Source organism: Ovis canadensis, chromosome 9 (genome assembly GCF_042477335.2).
Source record: "Ovis canadensis isolate MfBH-ARS-UI-01 breed Bighorn chromosome 9, ARS-UI_OviCan_v2, whole genome shotgun sequence".
Lineage (NCBI taxonomy): Eukaryota > Metazoa > Chordata > Mammalia > Artiodactyla > Bovidae > Ovis > Ovis canadensis.
In genome coordinates this window covers 42104575-42119856 of record NC_091253.1, presented here as the reverse complement: position 1 = coordinate 42119856, position 15282 = coordinate 42104575, and the positions used below count along the sequence as shown (strand labels likewise).

At 43.3% G+C, this 15282-nt stretch overlaps 1 protein-coding gene across 3 annotated transcripts; it reads left to right on the top strand.

Moving 5' to 3' along the window:
- The first annotated feature begins 1031 nt into the window (after nucleotides 1–1031).
- Nucleotides 1032–14092, top strand: LOC138446070 (cryptic protein-like). Of its 3 annotated transcripts, XM_069600800.1 has the most exons (7): nucleotides 1220–1339; nucleotides 1623–1672; nucleotides 1764–1970; nucleotides 3095–3209; nucleotides 3355–3464; nucleotides 8698–8789; nucleotides 13787–14092. In XM_069600800.1, exons 1-6 carry the CDS (start codon nucleotides 1317–1319, stop codon nucleotides 8733–8735), a joined length of 543 nt encoding a protein of 180 aa, XP_069456901.1. In that variant the 5' UTR covers nucleotides 1220–1316; the 3' UTR covers nucleotides 8736–8789; nucleotides 13787–14092. The 3 variants fall into 3 exon arrangements, with proteins under 3 accessions (XP_069456900.1, XP_069456899.1, XP_069456901.1); XM_069600798.1 differs by lacking the exon at nucleotides 8698–8789 and having other exon boundaries at nucleotides 1111–1339; XM_069600799.1 differs by lacking the exons at nucleotides 3355–3464; nucleotides 8698–8789 and having other exon boundaries at nucleotides 1032–1339.
- Nucleotides 14093–15282: the final 1190 nt, after the last annotated feature.

Below are 15282 nucleotides of genomic sequence, written 5' to 3'. Positions count from 1 at the left end.
ATAAATTTGCTTCTTACCTATCACTTCATCTCTCACTGAATTCTCTCTGTGATGAGACATTAAGAACATGAGCTTCTTGAACCACCAGGGAGGGGACATATGTCCACCTATGGCTGATTCATGTTGATGGTTGACAGAAAACAATAAAATTCTATAAAGTAATTATCTGTCAATTAAAAAAAGAAAAAAGCCTGAGTGTCATTAGGTCTGGAAACCAGGTCTGTGAACTCAGTTGGAAGACTGGATTTTCATTGGGTTTGTGTTCCCGCACGTGAGTTCAAGTCTCAGTGAGCTGAATAGTCACTATTCATATAGTGAAACTATAGTTTTACTAAGGTGGCACTTACCCCTGTGCTCTGTAGTCTTCAGATACCCAGTGTAAGGCTTGCCTCACTGTGGGCCGTATCACCCAGCACACTGCAGCCTTCTTATAATATCTGTGTGTTTCATGTTTTTCAAATATCTAAGTGCCAAAGGTTTGTGACTTAAACTCAAAGCCTCAGTTGCTCCAGCAAAATATGGAGGGTAAAAATAGTGCCTCCCCGGAGGGGTCCTGTATTAAGTGGGTAATGAATATGATATAGTGATCATTATACTAGGCACAGAGAAAAGGCCTAGTTTGTAAAAATACTGATGCGTCCTCAGAAAGGAGGTGTTGAAATGTCTCTCTTTAATATTCATGCTCCCCATCCGAAGCTTGAAATCGAGCCAGGTGGTTCTTTTCCACACAACAGCTCTCTTCTCTAGCTGGGCCCCTCACCATCTCCTCAGTGCGAGGAGTGTACAATATAAAATCTCTATTTCCACATGAAAACTTTTTCGTTCATGTTGAGGTTTTATTGATAATTTTTTGTTTTCCTTTTTGTTTTTTTTCAGGAAGGGGAAAGGCTATCGCCTTCTAGTCACCAGTGTTTTACATTGGGGGTTGACTCCTCCTGCTACTATCAGCACCGTAAACACTATAGGGGAAGAGGCCCCGCCCCCGGCACTAGCAGGTATCATTGAAGGGATGGTCCCCGAGGCTCTGTGCTGGACCCTGCCCGTCACAGCACAGTCTTTGCCAAAGCAATTGCACAGCAGAACCCAGAGGAGACCTCATTGCTGTTTCTCACAGTTATTTAGTGGCCAAGGTAGAGAGCAGGAAACACCTGTGTCTTCTGTACTTACCATCTTGCGTCCTGAGGCAGTTCTTCCAGTAACTGCAGTAAATCTTCAAATCTTCAAATACAAAAACTGTGCAGACTCAGTCTCTTGGAATTGATCTTCAATGTATCCATGAGAGGAGACTTTTTTATACCAGACGTGTCAGTGGGAAAATGACCTGGAGCCATTCTATTAGGTAAGAACAAAAATCATCTAAGTCTTAGAGCCAAGAGGGGTGTTTAAGAGCCTGGAATAAATTGCAATGCATGCTTAATGTTGCTTCTCTTAAAGGGACGGGTACATGCTTGGTCTAAAATCTTTCTAAAGAATGACAACATTAATCAAAATCTACTAGTTACAAAATGATTGCATAATTATCTATTGTACATTAAATATATATTTAGACATATATTTGTATATGAATGCACTACATTTTATGCATATGTAAATTTCTGATTAAATTTCTTTAAATATTCTAGGCTTCTGTTTGTGATCAGTTTGATGTTACAGATCATCCCCATGGGAAACAGTAAGAAGCATTTTGTTTATATTCTCTTAGTTTTTATTGCATATTTGTTTGTCAATCACTATCATTCTCGTATTTTCAATTAATTTTTAAGGCTATCAAACAGGGAAATATAAAAGTAGTAGAGAAGAAAGCAGCAGTGGTAAAGCCCAGAAGTTCCAGCAGAAAACACTCAACTGGACCTTGAATAATTTAAGGGAGGAGAACGACAGCACGGAGGGCTGGAAGCCTCAGGGTTCATTCCCCTACTCCTTGACTTTCCAAGAGCTAAGCGGCAGTGCTGCAGACAAAGGTCATCCCGGTCAGTGAACTCTGAGTGTGTGTGTGTGTGTGTGTGTGTGTGTGTGTGTGTGTATCTGTGACTGTGTGTCTCTGTGTGTGAGCTTAGAGGGGATCTTATAGACTTTCTCCTTTGTCTCCTTCCTTGGCAGGCAGATTCTTTACCACTAGGAAGCCAGAACCCTGAGTTTAGAATTGGGGAAAAAAAAATAGGATAAGTTAACAATAAAATGAGAAACCCAATGAATAACATTTTACCATCTTTAAATATATAATATAAAGTAAAAGGATAAAGACACTATAAAGTAAAAGGATAAAGACATTATAAAGTATATACTTTATATAAAGTATATATATATAAAGTGTTTATTATATAAAGACACTATAAAGTATATACTTTTATACTATAAAGTAAAAGTATAAAGACAGAGGATGTGATGGTTGGATGGCATCACCTACTTGATGGACATGAGTTTGATCAAGCTTTGGGAGTTGGTGATGGACAGGGAAGCCTGGCGTGCTGCAGTTCATGGGGTCGCAAAGAGTTGGACACGAACGAGCGACTTGAACTGACTGATAAAGTAAAAAATATTTCCTAGTGAGGTGTTCTTTTACTCTGAAAAAAGTTTTAATATTTTATTGGTAAAACGTGGCTTTGGCTTCTAACTGGTTATTTTTCTGCACGTCCAGAGCTATCTCAATCCCAGATAATAGCGGCCCTTTGCTAGGCTTATCGCAGTCTCTCAGGCTCCAGTGGTAGATTTTTTTTTTTTTTTTAAATTCTTTCGGTGTCTTTGCACCCGTGGGTGGTCCCTGCTCGCTCGCCGCTCTCCGGAGAGGCCAGTCTGTAATCACTGTCTTGGGAAGTCACAGCCTAATTTTAACATATGAAAGGAAGGAAGAAAGAAAACGCTACTTTGCAGGGGGCAGGGTTTCCCATATGTCTTAGGGAGCCTTCCTGACCCGCCCGCACCCCTGGTAGTTTGTTTTTAATCCTTAAACTAACAAGCAGGGTTTACCTGAGCAAACACTATTAGCAGGAAGCCAATTTTATTGCCTCCCCGAGGGGATCTCTCTTGGCCCTTCTCGGGCTTATCAGACATAGAGGGTCCCGCGCGGAGCTGACCACAGGCGACGCCCCCACAGGTGCACCTCCGCGGCAGAGCTGCTGCCAGAACGGCGGCACCTGCGTGCTGAGCAGCTTCTGCGTGTGCCCCGCTCACTTCACCGGCCGCTACTGTGAGCACGACCAGAGGCGCAGGTAGGCGCGGGGTGGTGCAGGCTGGGGGCACAACGGGGCCTGCGGGGAGAGGAGACTGGGAGCCGGGCGGGGGCGGCGGGACCTCCCGGGGCGGGCCGAGGGTGAGCGCGCCCCCTGCACTAACGCCAGGCCCGGGCTTCCTCAGCAAGTGCGGCGCCCTGGTGCACGGAGCCTGGACCTTCCGCGGCTGCCACCTCTGTAGGTGCGTCTTTGCGGCCCTGCACTGCCTCCCCCTGCAGACACCCGGCCGCTGCGGTAAGAGGAACCCGCCCTGCGTCCTGTGCTCACAACCCGCACTCAGGCAGTTGCTCCTTTATACATACCGACCCATACAGATCTACCTGTGCCAGACGATACAGGAATGAGCGATTTGCAGGGATTCACCACTCGGGAAAGTCACATTCGTGGTGAATCACATAGTGTATTATCATCATAGTCTTTGAAAAATTTATTCCTAGGTTTCCCATATCCTACTTGCAGAATTTAAACGTGATTTCCAAACAGTGTCCTTAAATGCTCTTTACAGAGAACAGAACTTTGGAAGCACTTAAGCTGGTAATTAGAGCCGCACCTGGCAGACAGGGCCAATTCAATTCAGTCAGTCGTGTCCGACTCTTTGCAACCCTATGGACTGCAGCACGCCAGGCCTCCCTGGAGTTGACTCAAACTCGTGTCCTTTGAGTCGGTGATGCCACCCAACCATCTCATCCTCTGTAGTCCCCTTCTCCTGCCTTCAGCTTTTCCCAACATCAAGGTCTTTTCAAATAAGTCAGTTCTTCGCATCAGGTGGCCAAAGTATTGGAGTTTCAACATCAGTCCTTCCAATGAACATTCAGGACTAATTTCCTTTAGGATGGACTGGTTGGATCTTCTTGTTGTCCAAGGGACTCTCAAGAGCCTTCTCCAACACCACAGTTCAAAAATATCAATTCTTCTGCGCTCAGCTTTCTTTATAGTCCAACTCTCACATCCATACATGACTACTGGAAAAACCATAGCTTTAACAGGGTACCCAAACTAAATCTCTAGGGACTTCTCTACACTGGGCCAATACCCACCTTCTCAACTGAAATGTAGAGAGCGCCCTGGAGCAGGACAGGAGCAGGCCTGAATGGCCAAGTGCTGCCCTTCAAGGCCAACCTGGCAATGCTTCAGGAAGCAAGATGCCTGGTAACCACAGCTCAGGCCTGCCACATAAATAAAAGTCAGTGGGGTGTGGACTACACGCAGGGTGAACACTTATTTGTGATGACTCTGAGCAGTCCCCAACTCAATGCAAATGTTTTACTTGTAAAACTAAGGAATGTGAATCTTCTGAGGTCAGAAAACAGATGAAATGCTCGGCTGCAGAGTCGTCATCTCAGTCAGGGACCAGAGACACAGGTATAGCAGGCACGGCATTTCTCCCCTTTACAGTAAGCTCTGGCTGGGATAGCAGTAAGGGACTTGGTTAACACAAGCAGAGCTCCTTGGTCCTCTTTGTTAGCCTTGGGTGGGCTCCAAGTAAAGACCCTAGGCCTACTTTCCTTTTCCTTCCTGCACTATAGTCGACCTTGGGCCAATCCCGCAGTGTAAGGGTGTGCTTAATGGTGGTACAGCCCTTCACCCCCACTTCACATCCCCTTGTCCACTGTTAGATTGCTGTAGAAAGGCAGCACTCTTGTGAGTGGAGCCCTTCAAATCACCCTCTTGGTGGGGTTCCCTGGGTGGGGTGCCTGCTGGAGGAGCACGCATAATGAAAGCTCAGCTTCAGACGCATCTTCCTCCCTTCCTTCCTCCTCTGCAACCTGGGATAGGATCAGCATTCTAGTGACATTCTTAGTGAAGGTGCAGCGCTTCAGCCCCTCTTCTGCTCCCCTTAGCCAGCTCTGCATGGTGCCAGCAGTGTGTGTGGGGAGTGGGGGGAAGGGGTGGGTGGGTGTGTGTTGGGGATTATAGTGCAATATACTTTCCCTTTCTCCCTCTCCTATCGGGCTCTTCATTTGCTGGGCCTGTGCCACTGATTCAGTAGCTGGTCTTTGAATGACCCAGAGAAAGGACATAGATTATGGCATAAGCATTAGAATTGCGGACGGTGCCTGTGTAGTCCTACAGGTGAAGTCATTGCCCACTGTGGTTGGCTCTCCTTGCAGTGATCATTTTCAGTCTTCTAAGCAAGGGCTTCCCTTTTGGCTCAGCTGGTAAAGAATCTGCCTGTAATGCGGAAGACCTGGGTTTGATCCCTGGGTTGGAAAGCTCCCCTGGAGAAGGGAAAGGCTACCCACTCCAATATTCTGGCCTAGAGAATTCAGTCCATGGGGTCACAAAGGGTCAGACACGACTGAGCAACTTTCACTTTCTAGCAAGGCCAGCTTGGGTTCTAAGCACCAGAGCAGGAGCTAGGTTCCAAGATGTCTGCTCACATCCTGGAAAACATTCAAGGCTGGGATTGCTGTCTGCCAAGGACAATGACAGTGACTCTGAAAATGTGGCTTGTGCTCATCAAAAGTGAACCAAATAGTGAGGTCATCTCTCAGAGTAATTTGTCAGGAGCACTCTGTGACCCATTGATTGTGCATCAGGGCAGATGACAGTGGTGGTGGCTGTGCTGACTGTGGTTACGACCTGAGGATTACCATGATAGTGATAGCAGCAGTGCTGATAGATGATTATGATGCTGTGAGGATAACAGTCATCAGGATAAGCATCTTTATTAGCTCTCAGTTTATTTCAAGGACTTTATTTACTTAATCCCAGTCAATTCTTAACAAGCCTTTGAAGTAAGTGTTATACTTTTTATATTTGAGGAAACTGAAGCCTAGAGTGGTTAACTTCTTCAGCTATTCTTTTTTTTTTCTTAAGAGATAAATTATCATATTTTATAATAACATTTAAATTATTTTAAAATATAAATCAACATACAATAGCATACTGGTATAAACATTGACAAAATGATAATTAATATACAATTAATATTAATTGGAATAAAATTGCTATCATTCAGAGTACATAAGCACATCCCTGAACTATGTCAGACACTTTTAAAAAAAAATGAGATAGTTCAGTTCAGTTCAGTCACTCAGTCATGCTGACTCTTTTCGACCCCATGGACTGCAGCATGCCAGGCTTCCCTGTCCATCGCCAGCTCCCGGAGCTTGATCAAACTCATGTCCATGGAGACAGTAATGCCATCCAACCATCTCATCCTCTGTTGTCCCCTTCTCCTCCTGCCCCCAATCTTCCCCAGCATCAGAGTCTTTTTCAGTGAGTTAGTTCTTCGCATGAGGTGGCCAAAGTATTGGAGCTTCAGCTTCAGCATCAGTCCTAATGAGTATTCAGGACTGATTTCCTTTAGGATTCACTGGTTTGATTTCCTTGCAGTCCAAGGGACTCTCAAGAGTCTTCTCCAACACCACAACTCAAAACCATCAATTATTCAGTGCTCAGCTTTCTTTGTGGTCCAACTCTTGACATCCATACATGACTACTGGAAAAACCATAGCTTTGACTAGATGGACCTTTGTTTGCAAAGTAATGTCTCTGCTTTTTAATATGCTGTCTAGGTTGGTCATAACTTTTCTTCCAAGGAGTAAGCATCTTTTAATTTTATAGCTGCAGTCACCATCTGCAGTGACTTTTATGATTGCCATGTAGAATTATATTAGTTTCAGGTATACACAGTGATTTGGTATTATATACAAATATATGCAATTGAGAAATGATAACCACAGCAAACCTAGTTAACATCCATCACCATACATACAATAATGACTTTCTTTTTCTTGTGATGAGAAATTTAAAGATCTACTCTCTTTCTTGTTGTTCAGTCGCTCAGTCATGTCTGACTCTTTTCAACCCCATGGACTGAGGCACGCCAGGCTTCCCTGTTCTTCACCATCTCCCAGAGCTTGCTCAAACTCATGTCCATTGAGTCGGTGATGGCATCCAACCATCTCATCCTCTGTTGTCCCCTTCTCTTCCTGCCCTCGATATTTCCCAGCATCAAGGTCTTTTCCAGTGAGTCAGCTCTTCTCATCAGGTGGCAGCTTTAGCATCAGTCTACTCTCAGTAATTTTCAAATATGCAATACAGTATTATTAACTGTAGTCACCATCTTGTACGTACGTTACATCAGTTTCTTTTCTTTCTTTTTCAATTTTTAGATTCTACGAAAAAGTGAAATCAGATGGTATTTGTCGTTTTTGTCTCACTTATTTTGCTTCCCAGAATGCCTTCAAGGTCCATCTCTGGTGTTGCAAATGTCAAGGCTTCCTTCCAGACTTTTCCTGTAATTTTCAGTATAAAATAAATATTCTTTGGAGTGATATTTTTTACACTAAGATTTTATTATGGATATAATTAGAACTCTTATTGGTAAAGCTACATTTTTTATTGAATTTTCTCTGAGCCACTGAGTAGATTTGCCCTAAATATGTCTTTATTTTTTAATTGAATGAAAGATTCAATTTCATTGAATATTTATTTTTTAATATTTTTTTAAATTATTTCTGAAGTCTCACACACATGATTTCACATAATAGTCCTCTTATTTTCTGAATGTTCATATCGCCCCTTCCCTCTTTCTTCTCTCTTCTGGCAAGCACTGGTTTGTGTTCTGTATCAGTGAGTCTGCTTCTTTCTTGTTTTATTCAATAGTTTGTTGTGTTTTTTAGATTCCACGTAAATATTTTATCATTCAGGATTTGTCTTTCTCTGTCTGCCATTTGACTAAGGATAATACCCTCCAAGTCCATTTATGTCACTGAAATGACAAAATTTCGTTTTATGGCCAAGTAGTATTCTCTCTTGTGTGTGTATGTGTTATCACATCTTCTTTATCTGTTCATCTGTTGATAAACACTTAGGTTGCTTCCATACTTTGACAATTTTAATAATGCTGCTATGAACATTGGCGTGCATGTATCTTTTTGAATTAGTGTTTTGGGGTTTCCTGGATGTATACCCAGGAGTGGAATTGCTGGTCATATGGTAATTCCAATTTTAGTTTTTTGAAAAAAACCTCTATACTATTTTTGACAGTGGCCATACCAATTTACATTCCCATCAGCTGTGTAGAAGTGTTCCCTTTTATCCACATTCTCAACAGCTTTTGTTATCTGCATTCTTTTTGATGATGCCCATTCTGATAGGTAAGAGATAACATCTCACTGTGGTTTGGATTTGCATTTCCCTGATGATAAGCCATCTTGAGCATCTTTTCATGTGCCTGTTGGCCATCTACATTTACTCTTTGGAAAAAAATCTGTTCAGTTTTTGTCCATTCCTTAAATCTGGTTTATTGTGAGTTTTTTTTTTTTAATACCGAGTTGTATGAGCAGTTTATATATATAGGATATTAATCCCTTATATGTCATATCATTTGCAAACATTTCCTCCCATTCAGTAGGTTGCCTTTTTGTTTTGTCGATGATTTCCTTTGCTGTGCAAAAGCTTTTATATTTGATTGGATCCCATTTGTTTATTTGCGCTTTTACTTGCTTTGCTTTAGGAGACAAATACAAAAAAACACTGCTGCGATTTATGTAAAAGAGTGTTCTGCATATGTTTCCTCTGGGAGTTTTATTGTATCCATTCTTCTGCGTAAGTCTTTAATCCATTTTGAGTTTATTTTTGTGTATGTATGATGTTAGGGGGGCTTCCCTTGTGGCTCAGAGGTTAAAGCGTCTGCCTCTAATACAGGAGACCTGGGTTCGATCCCTGGGTTGGGAAGATCCCCTGGAGAAGGAAATGTCAACCCACTCCAGTATTCTTGCCTGGAGAATCCCATGGATGGAGGAGCCTGGTGGGCTACAGTCCATGGGGTCCCAAAGAGTTGGACACGGCTGAGCGACTTAACTTAACTTTATGATGTTAGGGAGTTTTCTAATTTCATTCTTTCACATATAGTTGTCCAATTTCCCCAGCACTGCTCATTGAAGAGACTATCTTTTCTCCATTATGTAACCTTGTCTCCTTTGTCATAGATTAATTGATCATTTATTAATGGGTTTATTGCGAGCCTCTTTAAGAATATTTTGGACGGTATTATTTAGAATATTGAAAATTTGACCACATTGTAAATCCAATAGCAGAATAATAGGTAAGTAAATGTTTTAATTCCTTTAATGGAATTTTATGATGACTTTGAAGAGTATATAGAAGATAGAATGGAAAACTGTGTTTCCAATATAATTCTAATGTGAAAGGACACATATGGATAGGGGAATCACAAATATTGGGTTGGCCAAAAAGTTCCTTTGGGTTTTTTATAATGTCTTATGGAAAAATCCAAACACTTTTTAGCCAATCCAAAAGATAAAAGTATGCTACAGAATCAGGGTCCTTTGGCTCCTCTAAGCACACAAAGGCCAGAGAATCTCCAAGTGCCCTCTTTGCTTGACACTCTATGGGTCCATGTACAACAGGCTTTCTTAATCCCAATATAATATCTTTTCAAGGGCATATTTTTCATTCTGTTTCAGAGGAACACTGTTTATTCTCCAGTTTCCTCATGTAAAATGAGGATAATCTGCCTTGAACTTTCACACAGATATTGAAGAATAAAATTTATGCAAAGCAGTCTTATTTGTTGGTGTGAGCTGTTTTGTAATTTTTCTCTTCCATGACCTAAAATAATGCTCTGTGTATAATAATTCTAAATAAATATTAAATGGATGACTCTTGATGTTTTAGTTCCAAATATAGTGCCAAAGAAGAAACACCATAAAGGCCATTGCCTACTATTATATTACATTAAAACAATCTATTTTCAGTATTCTATTAATAAATACAGTATATTTTAGACAGGTAAATATCATTCTACCATTTTCTTCATTTACATTTGTTAATTTTGTGTTTAAAGAGGAAATTTGGCATAATAGAAAAAGCCAAATTTTAAATGGGAAATCCCCAAAATACTTGTTCAAATCCCCCAAAATAGTTGTTGTAATGTTTACCATCTTTATAAACTGTGCTTCAGTCTCCACAGCAGAAACAATTTACCCCATAGATTTGTAAAGATGAAAAGGCCCTACACCTGTTTTATATTATACATAAAATAAAATATTGTTGCATTATTTTCACCATCGACAGTATTCACATCAGTACAATGAGGTTAGAAAAAACTGCTTCATGATCTATCACTTACATGCAAATTTACTAAAATGTGTTTTTTTAGGTTGTGAAAAATACCCACTATACACATTAATTGGTGAGCATTGCTAGAGTTAAAAGGAAAAAAAATCAAGAAGAGTGACAGCCTTGGAGCTAGCAGTCCTTAAATCAACCCATGATCTCATTTTACTGAGAAGGTGATTCTTCCTATATATCACCCAAAGAATTAAGTATTTCCTTAGCATCAAGAACCAATATGTTCTAAAATTTAGAGTCTAAGTAATGACACAGTGAAGAAGCAATTTAGAACTTCCTCAGAGAGAAACAGGTCATGTAAATGTCAGATTGGGGTCAGGTCAGGCCTCATCTCATTCTTCAAACCCGATTTAAAAAGTACAGTTCTGTTGCAAAGCAGACAACCAACCAAACAACAAGCAAGTAAACATCTGCAGGCCGGAGCCAGACTGTGGACCTGCTGGAAGGATGGCCTTCCTAGGTCCTGGCCCCAGCTGGCTGCCAGCTGAGGGCGTGCTGACTGGGAGAGAGCAGACCCTTTGTCAAATCCCTCTGGGACATTCTCCCATGATAGGTGTCATTTCAGTGGGGTAGCTTCTCTGGGTGTCATGACAGGAGAGAAAGCTATTGGGTTTTCCAAGGGCATTCAGGGTTATTTGTAAACTGGAAAATTTGGGGAGTGCTAGCTCTGGACCTCATATTGAAGTATGATTTTATCCTCACCCAAGGTGGTCTCCAAACTATTTTAAAATCACCACTTAGTACTCTTGCCTGGAAAATCCCACGGACGGGAGAGCCTGGTAGGCTGTAGTCCATGGGGTCGCTAAGAGTCGGACATGACTGAGTGACTTCACTTTCACTTTTCACTTTCATGCATTGGAGAAGGAAATGGCAACCCACTCCAGTGTTCTTGCCTGGAGAATCCCAGGGACGGGGGAGCCTGGTGGGCTGCCGTCTCTGGGGTCGCACAGAGTCGGACATGACTGAAGTGACTTAGCAGCAGCAGCAGCAGCAGTGGTAGTGGGGACATAGTGCCACATGCTGAGTATTCACAAATTTGATTTCACTTCTAGCTTCCTTTTCACACATGCTTAAGACTAAAGTAATGATAAAAATCTCTGCGATGTGTAAGTCTAAAAAGAGAACTTCTGGTAAGTATATAATTAAAATCCCATGTTATAGTATATCATCATTGGTAGCAGAGTTTCTTTTTTGGTAAGACATAAATAATGATGGGCTTCCAGGTAGCACTAGTGGTAAAGAACCTGCCTGCCAATGCAGGAGATGCAGGAGATGCAGGAGATGTGGGTTTGATCCCTGGGTTGGGACGATCCCCTGGAGGAGGGCATGGCACCCTACCCCAATACTCTTGCGTGGAGAGTCCATGGACAAAGGAGGCTGGTGAGCTACAGTCCATCGGTTCACAAAAAGAGAGTTGGACGTGACTGAACGACTTATGTCAGCAAACATGATGATAGGCCACAGAACCATTGATTTTGTAGGTTTTGATAAACAGTAAATGTGAAGAAAGCTTGCTTTAATTTTTCCTATTAATATATAGTGGAAGTTCTAATATTTTCTCTCTTAGCTCACTGGGTGACCTTGAGTCCCTAAGGAGGGACATTGTCTGGTGCTCACAGCTCCAGTTTGGGGATCCCTGCTTGGGGGACTGACTTGGTCTAACCAAACTCATAAAACTGACTCTAACAATGGCCTTTGAGTTCACATGCAAGAAAAGACCGCCAACAGGGCCTGAATCCTCTCTGTGGTCAGCCTGTTCCCTTTCACCAGGGGAAAAATCAACAGTGAAGCTCAGTATGGGCTGACCTGTAGCTGCTTCTCACACTGAGAGCACCTGTTGTATCATCAGCTTTTCTGGAGCTACCTCTGAGCCTGGATGCTAAGGCTTCTGTTTTGTGGGGTTCTAGTACCTTGGATGTTCTTTGGAAGGAATGATGCTAAAGCTGAAACTCCAGTACTTTGGCCACCTCATGCGAAGAGTTGACTCATTGGAAAAGACTCTGATGCTGGGAGGGACTGGGGGCAGGAGGAGAAGGGGACGACATCCAGATGGCTGGATGGCATCACCAACTCGATGGACGTGAGTCTGAGTGAACTCTGGGAGTTGGTGGAGGACAGGGAGGCCTGGCGTGCTGCAATTCATGGGGTCACAAAGAGTCGGACATGACTGAGCAACTGAACTGAACTGAACTGAACTGAAGTACCCTGGAACAACCCTCTCCCATGTGGGGTGATGTGGGGAATGGTGCCCAGGTCTGCAGTGAGCCTGCCCTCAGTCTTGTGCTGAGCGTGGCCTCCTGGCCATGCTCACCATAGTCACCTGCAGAAAGAGGCAGGGCAGGTCTCTGCTGCAGTGACTTGTCTTTATCTCTACTCATTGGCTTTTGATGGTTCAAGCTGACCACAGGTTTTGACGTTCAGAAGGCACTTTCTGGCGGAATCCTAGAGGACAGGGCTTGGCAGGTTTGTCAGGGGGAAGAGCAGGTTGGCCTCTGCCAAGCAGCCCTGGGGAAAAAGTCCCTATAAGTTGGGCCTTTGTATGCCTCCCTGACCAGCCGATCCCACATCCAACCCCAGATTTGCTTGGGAGACTACTTAGTGGAGTTGGTACCCCTGCCTATAGCCATACCTGTGGGGCTTGTCAGTTTTACATGGTAGCCCTTCATCACCAGGGAGTTTAGCAAACACTCTTATCTGGTCTCACTACCCCAGAGAGTCCCACTCAGCACCTCTGGGGTGGGGTCCTAGCCATTAGAGAAAGCCAGACCTACTGAGTTTGGGGCTCAGAGTGAGACCTGCAGTGGAGGAGCCACACTGCCTCAGTGGGGTGGTGAACACTTCAACTGGGGCACATCTGCAGCTGTGCCTCGTTGTCACGTCCTTTGTGAGACTGTCCACCATTGCTGTAGGAAAGGCTGCTTTCCTCCTCTTTAATAAGTGGTCCCTAGTCAAAGAAATAGTGTTAGGACTATCTGGGGAACAGATGACAACAGATGGATGCAAGCTGTTTTATTTCACTTTAAATCAGATCCACTTGCCTGAATTGTTAAATGACGGTATAGTACTCTGAACCACCACCTTGGTTAGCTCATGTGCCAAATGATAAGGGCTGAAGGACTATTTCTTTGTGAGCCTTAAAAGCAGCAAACAGATTCTCCTTCAGCTCTCCAAGTTACGTAAAAATCCCTCTGTTTCCAGCTGCAGTGAAAGGAATGCACAAGTTAAAGGGAAGCGCATCTCCCTTGAGCTGTGCTGTGTTCTCTACAGCTGGTGTCCACCCATGCTCTGTGCTGCCCACCAGGCGGCCCAGTCCACAGGGCAGGGCCCAGGAGGGAGGCCCAGGCAGAAAGGGGCCTTTCCTAGAGTAGGTGCAGACATTTCTAGTTCACTGTCTTAAAGCAGGCCTGCCACAGCATATCTCATAACTCTCTCGGGATTATTTTTTCCAGACTTGAAAGACTTCCTCACCTCACACTCTAATGGACTGAGAACCCAGCTCACGTGGCGTGTTCTCCTTCTCTTGTCCTGCTTCCTCCTGAAATCCATCCTCAGTGAAGGGGGAGCCTGCTGATCAGACCACAGTTCACCCAGCAGAACCAGAACCGTTCCTGGCCTCCCAACGTGGCTGAACCAGATGGTGCTGCATGGGGAAGCCAGGGATTATATATGTCCCCTTGCATTGTCTACGTTGTATGTAATAGACTGGTTTCCTTATAAACAAGAACATTAAATGAATATTTGTAATGCTTAAAAAACTTTTTAATGAAAGAGCCTTTCTTACTTTCCTAGTTATTTCAAGGTACAGTAAGTTTCCTACATACAAATGAATTCCATTCTAAAAGCATGTTCATAAATCCAATTTGCTTGTAAGCACAGCAAAGTTAGCTTAGGTACCAAGCAAATACAATCAGCTATGTAGGTTAAAGCTTCTGCCTGCAATGTGGGAGACCTGGGTTCGATCCCTGGATCAGGAAGATCCCCTGGAGAAGGAAATGGCACCCCACTCCAGTATTCTTGCCTGGAGAATCCCATGGACGGAGGAGCTTGGTGGGCTACGTCCATGGGTCGCACAGAGTCGAACATGACTGAGCGACTTCACTTTCCCTTTCTTTCATGTAGTACTCTACTGCAATAGTCTTATAATACTATTCACACAAATAATACATAAAGACAAGAAGTAAAGAAAATATTTTTAATCTTACAATATAGTCACTGCTACATTACCACTGCTTTTATGCTTGCTTCTGGACATCTTGGGTTTAAAATATAAATACTACATTACTGTACTCTATTAATGCAGGAGACCCCAGTTCGATCCCTGGGTTGGGAAGATCCCCTGGAGAAGGGAAAGGCTGCTCACTCCAGTATTCTGGCCTGGAGAATTCCATGGACTGTATAGTCCATGGGGTCGCAAAGAGTCGGACACAACTGAGCAACTTTCACTTTCACTGTATACAGGACTATACGGTGAAGAACACGAAAGCACAACCACTTGCAGAGGACGCATGTGCTTGACAGTGTATGCCAGATCCTTAAACTAACATGATTGGACATGCGAACACATTCATGTCTTTGAAGCCTGACAAAAGTTTGTATGTAGGGGACTTACTGTATATGACTGGATGTGCACGAGTAAACACTAGAGGCTGGGGCCTATTCAGCCGGAATCTCTGATGATTCAGAGCAGACCAAACATGTGGCGCTTCAGGTAACAGCTCCCTTCTACACACTCCTTGAGCCCCACACGTGGATTCTGCAACACTTGACATTATTTGTTCACCTAGTCTCTTCACAAGTTCTAAGTCCTGGAGGGCAGGGACAGTGCCACATGTGTGCCCCCAGCACCACCATGCTGTGAATGTGGCAAGGAGCAGACGCCAAAGAATATTCCATAGACAGAGAAAGGAGGGCGTGAAGGGGAGGGAGCCCTGGTTGGAAAAGGCAG

Coding starts and splice junctions, on each gene's coding strand:
- LOC138446070 (XM_069600798.1), top strand. CDS start 1,317: ATGACCTGGAGCCATTCTATTAG. Junction 1,673..1,763: donor GATCATCCCCATGGGAAACA/GTAAGAAGCATT, acceptor TTAATTTTTAAG/GCTATCAAACAGGGAAATAT. Junction 1,971..3,094: donor TGCAGACAAAGGTCATCCCG/GTCAGTGAACTC, acceptor ACGCCCCCACAG/GTGCACCTCCGCGGCAGAGC.